Source organism: Pygoscelis adeliae, unplaced genomic scaffold, assembly GCF_000699105.1.
Source record: "Pygoscelis adeliae isolate BGI_AS28 unplaced genomic scaffold, ASM69910v1 Scaffold45, whole genome shotgun sequence".
NCBI lineage: Eukaryota > Metazoa > Chordata > Aves > Sphenisciformes > Spheniscidae > Pygoscelis > Pygoscelis adeliae.
The window spans coordinates 7,313,805-7,325,855 of NW_008825114.1; the positions used below are offsets into that span (position 1 = coordinate 7,313,805).

Consider the following 12,051-nt stretch of genomic DNA (forward strand, 5'->3'; position numbering starts at 1 on the left):
GTTAAAGAAACTATTGTCCCACCCTGATTTTGACTACAAGCCTTGAAAGATTAGTCTAATGTTTCTTTCTACCCTCCTATTCTCCTTATCTAATAGAAGATCTAATGTAAAACTTCAGAAATATAATTCTGGAAAGTGCGACTCTGGTTATCTTCAGTTGCTTCACAAACCCCCAGTTAATTTTTTCTCATTCCTTTTTCCTCACCAATATGCCTCGGCAACAGAAAGCCTTCACTAATAATTAAAAGTGAAAAGCTAGCAAACAGACCCGGTACCCTGATGTTTCACAGCTGCTTGCAGAGCTGCCCAGAGACACCTGCTTATTTTTACAGCAATTCTTTTTACTCTTTATCATTCCATCCCTTAATGTTGGGTTATAAAATGAGGCAGAATAAACTAGATCATTTCATGAAACGATGGTGCATTTGTACATCCCACCTTTACCGGAAGACACAAATCACCATTACACAATGTTGTCCAGTTGCTGTAGCAGGAAGCAGGAATCAACCAAATTGACCTTGCATATTACGAAGTCTTTGCAAAGTATGGCTTTCACAATGTTCCGTGGTTGTGGTTACCTCAACTTCCAGGCACAACTTGAGTATGTAGTGCCAAATGGCCACGTATGCTGGATAATCAGAATTCCTGCCCCAATTTCTGAAGATATTTTAGACACATAAAAATATAGACAGTCTGCTAGTAGTGCTTTTCAGTACCTATGTAGTTGTTTAATTCTTGTTGAGTCCAGTGGGAACTAGGAAGGGCGACAGACCCAAAAGTTGAAGGTTCTTAGGTGCTGCTTACCAGGCTCAGTGTATCTGCTAATTGGAAATACTGAGCCTCTAAGCAGAGGTTAGGCTGCCAAGTAATCTTACACTGAAAGTATGCTTCATGTATCCTGTGTCCAAAAGCTGACTCTACATTGACGCTGTACCTCCTGATAACACTGACAGAGCTCAGTACAGTGCAGCATCTGCCCTCCCACTACCACATCTCACTGCAGGACCTTAGGGGTTGGGCAGTGAGAGTATTCACCAGGGAGGTAGGGTATGAAAACTCAAATCCCCCAGCCCTAGGAGAGAAATGAATTGGTCCAGTTTTATATCCCATATAAAACTCTAACTAGGAACAAAACAGAAAGCAGCCTCCCTTTTCTGGACATGCTTTGTAAGAAAGTGATGACTTCAGTACCCAGCCAAAGAAAAAGATTCATCTGTGATTCACAGCTGGAGGTACGTGGCTCCATGCAGCACCAAAGAGGGTGAATCCCTGAAAGTGCACCTAAACTGGGGGGCCTCCAAGTGTACCCTTGCCATGGCCCAACTCCAAAGACAGGAGCATCTTCACGCAGATGAGCCAGGATGTGTCCCTGAAGTGTGTGTGGAGAAAGGGATGTGTTGTGATTCAAACCAGCAGCTCAGCTGAGGAGTATTCGCAGAAGGCCAGGCTGACTGTCATATCTTTTCTCAAAACTCCTTGGAGGCCACTGCTGGCAACTGCCTGCCCATTATACTCAGTTTTGTGGTCAACAGTCATAGGCACTTGGCACATTGTCATACAGTCACCTCAGTTCACTGAAACTGGCACTGCCAGTGAGAGGTTCAGGCCATGCTTTGTTTTCCCCACTTGTCCCTGTCTTGCTCTCCTCTGACCTCAGGCTGAGCCGAATGAGGTACCTGCCTGACCTGGCTGAAAATACAATTTGTTGTTGCTGTTGTTGGCAGCGCAGTTTTCAGTGTGATTCACTCTGGAGAGCTGCACAAAGGCTGGGCAAAGGAGGAAAGAGCAAACATGAGGTAAGGTGTCGGTCTCTTCTCCCAAGGAACAAGCAATAGGACAAGAGGAAATGGCCTCAAGTTGTGCCGGGGCAGTTTAGATTGGATAGAAAAATTTCTTCACCAAAAGGGTTGTCAAGCATTGGAGCAGGTTGCCCAGGAAAGTGGTTGAGTCACCATCCCTGGAGGTATTTAAAAGATGTGTAGATGTGGTGCTTAGGGACATGGTTTAGTGGTGGACTTGGCAGTGCTAGGTTAACAGTTGGACTTGATGATCTTAAAGGTCTTTTCCAACCTAAATGATTCTATGATTCTAAGGAGGGGGGGTGACCACACTTTTGTAGTGATCATGCAGCCGCAGTTTTGTTCTTCCAACACTTTGTATGGGGCTATAATATAGACACCTAGTTCAAAGCCAGGGCTGATGCTGAAGTGGTCAGTCATACAAATTAGTTGTTGCAGCATGCTGAGTGGCAATGCCTACATACTCTGGGCTGCAAACAATTTATGTTCCTATGTTCCTATTCCATTTTCAGGTAACTAGCATGTTTATAAAACTTGCTTGTAGCCCTGAGACCTCTCATAAGCTAAGCCAAAGATTTCTCTTATTAGCCACCAAAAATTTATAGCACATTTACTGGTTCTGACCTTTCCACACCAGTGACAGAACACCTTTAAAACTGAGGTAACAATGGCACATGAAATTCCTCAATTGTAAGAAAAATAGAAGGCTTTGGAAAGAGCAAGAATTGATAGACTTTTATTCACTCTTCTGTTTCAGTGAATGTGTCTTGAGGATATCTCCTAACAACTTCAGTTGTTAGCATTTTCCATATGAGCATTTAGCTCTGAAATCCTTGGCTTGTCACTAACTTAACTGAGGCAATGCAGTAACCGGGTCTATCTACTATTTGTTCCGCATCAGTGGGTTTTTTTTGCTTAAACTTAAACTAGCCTGCATGTACAGAATATTCATACGTTTCAAAACAAAGGGTTTTACTGAATTTCTCTTTTTATTCTCTCATGATACTCTTGCTTTAGGAGATTTCTAGTGAAAAAGAGGCAGATACGATTCAGTAAACTGAGCTTCTGTATGAAAACAGGATGAGAAAGATATGCCTAACGGGCAAAAGGGAAAGAAACAGCTCTTGCATGTACTTGTTTCTAGACAAAAATATTTGGCAGCATGTAAACAGCATCAAATAAGAACAATTGAATATTGAATAAGAACATAGGCCAAGACTGCAGTCCCAAATAAATAAACTGTTATTATTATTCAAATTAATAGCAACATAGTATGTTTCTATGTTAAACAGTGTTTCTAGTCATCACAACTAAGATATGTGTGTGTGTGTGTGTGTGTGTGTGCGCGCATTTATTTACATAGCTTCTAAGAGCTAAATCCTTACATATTTCTCATCTCGGCCTACCAGGCAGGATCAGGCTGACGGACCAAACAAGTATTTGGCAGAATTCACCTCAGTTTTCACAGTTATTTCACCCTGTGGCTGAAAGTAGCTATGACAGCTCCTTGAGATTCACTGTAAGACCAGTGGATCTATATGTAACAGGCAGCTATGCGTAATGAGGCCCTGTTCTTCAGCCTGTCCACACATGGTTCCCTGCTGTTATGAAGAAGGTGTTGACCAGGAGAGGATTCTCCCATCAAAGTGTGATCTAAGGTTGCTCCAATTGGTTTCTCCAGTCAAACCAAAGTTAAGTTTTGCTGCTCGCTCCCAGCTCACACCTGCTGCATTCTTCTGGATAAAGTTTGTGGGATTGTAGGGAAGAGACAACACAAGCTCAAAAGCTTTTCGGTTGTGTAAAGGACAAAGTTTCACCTCTTGTAGTCTCTCTTCTGCAGGCAAACAATACTAAATGCTTTCCACAATAACAAAAAAAAACACCCTCAAGAAAACAAAATGCAGAGTCAGCATGTTGACAGCTAGTAGGATTATCCTTCCTCTAATTCATGCAATTCCACAGAAAGGTATTTCTTTCTGCCAAATACCTAGTTAAAAAATGTTACCAACAAAAAACTGCCCTCAAATACCCACGGGGGCAGAAAAGTGTCATGCTTCCTGAGGTGAGGTGTCCCTGCCAGTGCCTCCCCCAGCCTTCACCACAGCACATCTAAAGAGCAGAGTTGGAATGACAAATAGCAGGAAGCTGAGCTCTGAAGGAGAAATACGTCATTCATGGAGATATATCCAACCAGCCATCTGATACAGATGTTATAATCCGGCAGAACTGCCACTTCTGGGTTTACAAGGTTTCTATCAAACCTCCACATGTAAAATGTCCATCACTTTAAAAGATATTATTAGAGAAAAAAAAAAACCTCCATTAACTTGCTATTTCTTCCATACACAAAGTCCATAAAGTTCAAGAGTCAGAAACCAAGCCAGTTGTCACACATAATAACACCCCAATAACTCAATGAGATAATATCTGAGAAAAGTAAGAGTCACTCCTTATATTCTGCATCCCAAAGGGGTTGAAAATGGTTGATTTCACATGCCCAGAACTCTCAAACTAATTTTTATGTGTTTTTGGATGGCTCCAAATGCTTTCAAAGAGTAAGCATCATGCAGTGTGCATGGAAGAGACATAAATATATATTTTACAAAGATTTAAATGCAAATCATGCTGCTTTATGAGGATTCAAGTTTCCTATACTTTCATAGAAGAACTGGTACTTTCTACTTGAACTAGATTGAAAATGCCATGAGTGTCATAATGCCTTACTTGTTCTCGTTGCTGGCATCATATCGAGGCATAGGGTCAAAATCATTTCCATTGACATCAAAACTGGCCTGCGAATCCTGTAGCCAACAGGAGAAAGAAAACCAGTTTCTCATTAATTAGCCGTTGACTCATGTGGCCTATACATTCTTCAGCAGGTTCCTACAAGAGAGTAATTAGATTAACATTCCTGCAGTTTTATGATGATTGCATGTTTTAGGAAAGGATTATATATTTAATAATTACAGGATTTACAAATTTTATTTTATTTTTGGAAAAGGGAGAAGGATAACAAATGCTCTGAAAAAGCATAGTTCCAGTGTCAGAGAGGAAATAGACAGTAGTGTTTCATTAAACAAGAAGACTGCATTTCTTCTAAGAAACTTCAGGAAGTTAAGAGAGTTCATTCTCAAAATTGTGATTTTGCTAAATGTTTCAAGATTCAAGAAATTATCTGCACAATGATGACTGAAATTTCAGTCACCATTTCAAGGAATAAGAATAATACCATTTTCTTAAGAATATTGTTATAAAAATACAGCTTGAAATGCAACATAAACTTCATTCCCATTTCCCTGAGAGTGTAACTGTTTCAAATATTTGCAAGATATCTCCCTATTTTTGTTCCATATTTTACATTTACCAGGATTCTTACAGCTGAAAATAGTTTATAGAGTAAATAGCTGCTGGTTTGCATGGCTCCCATTAATCGATGTGGTAGCATGTGGTGTGTTGACATGGCAAGCAGCTCTTTTTAATCTCTTCTTTGTTCAAAACCAGTTACCACATCCACCTCAAATATTCCTGTTTGCAGCCACACCAGCAATAATCTGACATATAGAAGGCATTTGTCATCAAACAAGCAATGTGTACTGCTTTGGGGGAATTCCTTGTTGGCGTGAGGAAAGGGAGAGAGGAGGTGGTAAGGGAATAAATAGCTGCTTTAAATTCAGTGGAAGGACAGTACCAGGATGAGGTGACATATGATACAATCCGGGTCATTCATTGAGGAGGTAAAAATTATATTTGGTTTGTTTAAATAACTTAAGAGATTAAAATGAAAGATGTGGCATGCATTAGGATCAAGCATACATTGAAAAATAGGGCAATTGTCTGTCACTTGTGTTTGTGCAGTCCTCCTCATGTATTTCAAAGCTGAGTTCCACGTGCAGCATGGGGAAGGATACAGATGTAAGTATGGCTAATTTAAAATAAATGGCTTTAAACTGTGGACACGACTGTAGCTTTTGATGGGTTGTTAGAGATGTTTTGTCACCTTCATCTCTTCAATGCTCTGTCAAGATGATATGCTCACTGGCAAAAAGCCCGCGTTCAGGGCTTTTTTACAAGACCTACGTCTGTAATGGGACTGAAGGTATAGGCATGCCTTGCGCTGGTCATCTTCACCAGTCCGGCTCAGTCCAAATATATCTGTTCGTTTTCTTACCTCGTGTGAATGTATACATTGCACATTGTATTTCAGAGAAATGATAAGGTCCTCAAGGTCATGTGCTTTCATGTAATGCCTACTCCCAAAGCACAGGACTAAACACTCCAGCAAAGCGCGGCCCTGATGCTCTGAACAGTTTCAAACTCTGACACTAACACAAGAAGTCACCCACTAGCGAAGCAGCTTCTCCTCATGTTATGCAATCCTTCCAAGGTATATTAAACCAGTCATTTAAACATGCTGAACCACAAGCAAACAGAAACCTCCGGAGGCGACATGAAACACAGGACACAGAAAACAAAGCTCTATTACAAATTGTGAGGGAACTCACTGGAGTTAAAAGAGATTTACTAGAAAGACCCCAGAATATTCTACACCTGTTTTCAACTGAGTGAATCATAATGTCCTTTTCCTTTAATATTATTTCTAGCAGTAAGATAAATAGCTTTAAAAATAAATACATGGAACGATATGCCTAAAATTAGTCTTTGAGAAAAGCTACTGTCTTGCTAGCTAAATGTATTGGCCAAAAATGGACTTCAGCTGCACACATTAACTGAAAAGCAGTGTATTCCATTTCTAAGTTCTGAAAGAGTGAGGATATTAAGTAAAATAATTACAGAAAAGAGAAAAAACATCCGATGATTAGTTCCAGTCCTTCAGAAATTCAGGACTCATCTACAAGAGGCATCCACATATTAAATACGTTCAGACTGAACATAGTCTTAACTAAAATAATACAGATTACCAAAAGCTATCTTCCTTCCTCCCATTGGTGTTAACATTTGAGGAAATCCTCCTATGATTCTTCCTCCTTCCCTCCTCCCTCCCTCCATCTCTCCAGGAGCAGCAAATTTATTCAGGGTAATAATAAAGTAGCAAATCTGGACTCCTGTGGACACTCACATAATTCTGCATCAAGTCTGGATGGTTTCTTTCGATGCCGTCATCCAGGATGGTGACCACAACATTCCTTCCAGTGTAACCTCTCTTCCAAGCACCTACTATATTCATATCTGATTGGCAATGGTGGGTGTTATCACTGCAGTGCTGGGGACAGAAGAGGAGATAAAGATGTTGGATGTTGCAGATTAGTGAGCAGTGTGGGGTTGAGAAATTATCCTACTTACATTAACATTACCATTTAAATAGGCACATGAGCATATTGATTTGAATAGCAACTATACGAGATCAACACCTTCATTTAGACAAAAAATAATTTAAAAAGAAATGCCAAATTGAATGAAAATTGCTAGACCTGCTTATTTCTCTTTCAGATTACTCTTCATGCTAAGCAATAGAAAAGGGAAGCATCCAGCCATACTGAACCACTAGAAGCCATGTGTAAAACGAAGCAACTATTCCTGGCTGTTAAGCACGCTCATTTGAAATGTACATTTGAATTATTTGAATTTTTTCAGAAAAACAAACCATATGTGGATAAAAGTAGACAGATGCCTGTACAGAAATGGTCATGGAAACAAAACTTGCTTTTTGGAGCTTATGTGCTGTATAATTTATTGACAGAATGTCTGGAAACTAATCCAGATTCATTTCTATCTACAAAAGAAGGCTTTTGGCAGGTTTTGTGCAATATCAGCAGGAGATGAGCAGCAGTAAAGAACCTGTAACCAAAACAACACCATGAAAAACTTGCAGCTTAAGGTGCCTGATGAATTGTAGATAGATTGAGAGCAACCTAGGGTACAGCTTTCAGGGCAACCAAGTCCAGTGTGGTGGAGAAAGAAAGTTTAGGGTACATTAAAACTAAAAGCCTCTTCCTTGATATGAATGCACCCTGCCCATGTGAAGAAATCTGGCTTGCCATGGTAATGAGACATGACCCTCAGGTATTCATATGCCCCATTAGCAACTCTCTAACCCACACGCAGAGCCCTCCCCTGTGAAGTGAGGTCAATGAGCGTCTCATCGGCACTGCCTTCCTCCAGCTCCTTCAGGCTCAGACAGAGTAACAGGCAAAAAAATAAAAAAAGACAGGGTGCAGGGAAGGGGAGAAGGGTAGGGGGAAGGAAAAAAATTAAAAAAGAAACTTCTATCATAGCAACAGTGGCCCTACGAGCACGCTCCATCTCACTCCTCATGTCCCCACTTCAGCCTCATGTTTTGACACTCTACAATTGGTAAAGAGTATAAATACATTCAGAGGGACGTGCTCTGCCTTGACTGAGTCCATCCCTCTCCTCCCGAATGTAAGCACATTGGAGAACTATTAGCCATACTGGGTGCAAACTCATATCAGATTACTATTAAATTATAATTTTCCTCCTCCTTTTTCTCCGCTTTACCGTGCTGTACTGTCATACACAAACCAGAGGTTTTAAGAGTGGTCATTTGCTGGTACTAAAGCAAGATTATATTATTAGGCACCATATATATGTACATAGTATGAAGTCTCTCTCATGGTCTTTCCCTTGTGTCTGCAAGTATCTGTCTCTCTCTCTCTGGCTTCAGGGACCAGTTCCAAGGAATGTATATAGGGCAGGCTTAATGCTTTTGTTCTGTGTATTGCATGAAAATGCTCATGCTGCTGGCTTTATGAAATTAATTACAGTCTAAACTTGCCATCTGTACACTGAATGTAATGGTTGTACACATGAGGCTTTCCAATGTACAAATAAGGGGGTTAAAATTGTGTAATGTTTCCAGGTGCATTTGCATTTTTCAAAAGTATTACTGAATTAAGCATCATAAAATACCTGCAAAAGCTATGAATATCATCATTCACATTTTGCTGATACGAAGACAAGGAGACAAAAAGGTGGAAGCACCGAAATCCAGCCACAGAGTAAAACCAAGAGAGCTACAATGGGCAATCAGGATTCCTGGCTCTGAACTTCAGTCAAATTTACTGGGCCATTACACTGCCCTTTCATCCCATACTCTGAAATACCAGATGACTGTTTGGCTGCTTTGCTGACTGTCTTGTCCTCTCTTCCCAGGGGATGAGCTTGTCGTTTTGCTTCCATGCCAGTCAAACCACTCAGGCTGAGCAAGCATATGGGTTTTTAATCCCCATTCCCTTGCAAGCTCTTTGGCTCTCTGTCAGAAGATCACTGCTTTTTCCCTTAATGATGTTGGCACAGACAGTTGCCCTCATTTACCTTCCCTGAACTTCTGCTTTTGTGGTGCTGTCTGAAGGGTGCTAATTCATCAGCTGCTTTGCTACATGCATGTAGACAAACACAAGACAAGAGACATCTCTTGCTTTACCATGTGCTCTGATGATTCTCTCAAGAGACGTGCCAGATCAAACTGATATTCAAATTATCTTGTTCTGCTCCAAGACTGGGCAGAAAGCTAGTCTAAACAATCTTTCTGCATAAAAGAAATGCCAGGGGTAAAGCAGGCGTAACTGCATGCCCACTTATAACTTTGGATCACAGTATACGTAACATATGGATACAAAATGCAAAGGCAGCAGCGAAGCATCCAAGTGGGAGTAGTTCAACAGCAGATGAAGGGTTCAGTACTTATGGTTAGAATATATAACTTACTCTCAAGTCCTATTAAAAATAGCATCTTTGTTTTCTTTTCACCTCTATTCCTTACTCTTCTTCCCCCTCTCAATTCTTTTTCTATCAACGCTCTTCTCTCCGTGCTCCTAGCCTTGTTCTTCTCTTCCAGTACTGTCTTCTACCACTTAAATTCCAGTTTTGTTTGGTTCAATATCTGATCTCAGATTCCCATATTTTAACCACAAACTATACCTTCCCCCAGATTAGTGTGTGATTTTCTCCAGATTAATCAGATTGTGCACTTTTCTCTCAAAGCAGTCAGATTTGGCCTTTATCAGGAACACTTTAAAACTTGTGGTGCAATTACTCTTCAAATACTATGCAATATGGTATAGATACACTGTTCCACATTGAACAGCATCTAAGATGACATCTATTACTTGGTTTCATTTGCATTCTTTCCTGTCCCTTTAAATTCCTCTTTCCTTCAAAAATATTTCTTGTAAGGAATTTTCCGCTACTGGGTTCCAGTCTATAATTGTTCTTTAACCATGTGCTGCTTCTTTACCACCTATCCAAATTATATTGTCAGCTTCTTAGCAGAGGGCTGTTTTTTAATGAATTTGGAAGCACTGTCTCAATTCACAGTGTTACACAAATAAAAAATAATAAAATGTCTGTCATGAGAATAGAAATTATGTGATCCATAGTGATTGAATTTTATATCAATGGGCAAGTACTGAATTTCATAGCTCATTTTTAATCTATTTTGCCTGTTCTCTCTTTTTAGAATAAAAACTTTGTCATTATAATGTACAAAAGCTGTGTACTTGCAAGTTTTTATTAGATCTGTTAATCTTTGAACTGTAGATTTTGAGTTTTAAAGGGAATAGTATAAAATAGGTTAGTCTACAGAATTTCCCCCCTCTCCAAGCAGATAAAGTAATTCAGAAATTTCCTGCATTGGTACCATGACTAGACAACTGCAGTAAGCCAGCATTATTTCAACATATACTGTTTTCATCTATTGCCTGGAGGATACCATCAAAAGGAATAAACAACCTCTTGCCCAGTTACATAGATTTTAAAAGGCATTAAAAGGATGATATTTTTCTTTGGACTGTTTAATTGGAAAATGTTAATGATATCACTGTCAGTATTTAATAGAAACCATCTGCAAGGTTGAGAGGCTCTTGAATTCCATGTAGGAAGGAAAAGGGCTATACTAAGAAAAATTTCAGATATTGAACTTTTCTCATACTTGAAATTTAATGCTTATGAGCATAAAAAGACAAAAGAATCACTAGATTCTTTGGAATTAGACGTCTTTGGACAGACAATTTGGAAGCCTGCCTTTGTGCAATTAACAAGCCGACATAACATTAGAAAGGTTTTCTGTTTTGATGTTTGCATGATGCTTTCAGTATCAGACATGGGCCTGGATTCTCAGCTATTTTGTGAAATTCTCTCTAAAACCTTACTTATGGGCATTATCATTAAATTAATGCTTCTTGTCTGCTGCACTGATTTTTGTGGTCGGAGGCTTGGTGTATCCAGTTAGGGATCAATAACAAAACTGAACGGTTAAACTGAGAAATCAAGACTCATATCAATGGTCAAAATCTTTTGGAATTCCAGAGCTTAAAATCAAATTAAAAGAACAATGACTACAAAATTCTGTTCTGTCTTTTGCAATGCCTGTTAGTCTATAAAAACAGAGTAGAAACAAAGTTTCTAATCCTGTGACATGCAGTCTCTCAGAAATGGCATATTGTGCCCTCTGTAAGTCTTCATGAGGTACCTTGCATTGGCTTCCTGTAGTTTTTGACAAGATCTTGTCAATATCTAAGCGGATATAGAGAAACACAAGATGATAATCAGAATGACACAATTTTAAAGACCAGTTGTGAGTTGGCAGGTCTTGGATCTCATTTAGTGGAACATTGCACATGCTTCTGATCCCAGGAAAGCTCTGAAATACTAGTTCCCAGTCAGAGATTAGAAAAGATAACTCTTTTAAAAAGATAAAGATATTTAAAAGATAGAAAACTCGTTTTTAATATAGAGGAAGAGGAAGAGGAAGAGGAAGAGGGAGAGAACGGGAGACCTGGTTACCTAGGACACAGAGAAGGCAGACGTACTCAATGACTTTTTTGCCTCGGTCTTCACTGGCAAGTCCTCGAGCCTGACTGCCCAAGCTGCAGAAGGCAAAGGCAGGGACTGGGAGAATCAAGAGCTGCCCACTGTGGGAGAACATCAGGTTCGAGACCATCTAAGGCACATGAAGGTGCACAAGTCCATGGGACATGATGAGATCCATCCGCAGGTCCTGAAGGAACTGCCAGATGAAGTTGCTAAGCCACTATCCATTATATTTGAGAAGTCGTGGCAGCCCGGTGAAGTTCCCAGTGACTGGAAAAGGGGAAACATAACCCCCATTTTTAAAAAGGGAAAAAAGGAAGAGCCGGGGAACTACAGGCCAGTCAGTCTCACCTCTGTGCCTGGGAAGATCATGGAACAGATCCTCCTGGAAGCTATGCTAAGGCATATGGAGGACAGGGAGGTGATTTGAGACAGCCAGCATGGCTTCACCAAGGGCAAGTCC

At 40.0% G+C, this 12,051-nt stretch overlaps 1 protein-coding gene across 1 annotated transcript in view; it reads right to left on the reverse strand.

Annotated features, from left to right (window-relative positions):
- PCSK5 (proprotein convertase subtilisin/kexin type 5) overlaps positions 1 to 12,051 on the reverse strand; it is a 269,604-nt gene that overhangs the window by 178,161 nt on the left and 79,392 nt on the right. The window contains 2 exon segments of the mRNA XM_009328171.1: positions 4,524 to 4,600; positions 6,877 to 7,020. Of these exon segments, the coding sequence (XP_009326446.1) occupies positions 4,524 to 4,600; positions 6,877 to 7,020 (221 nt within the window).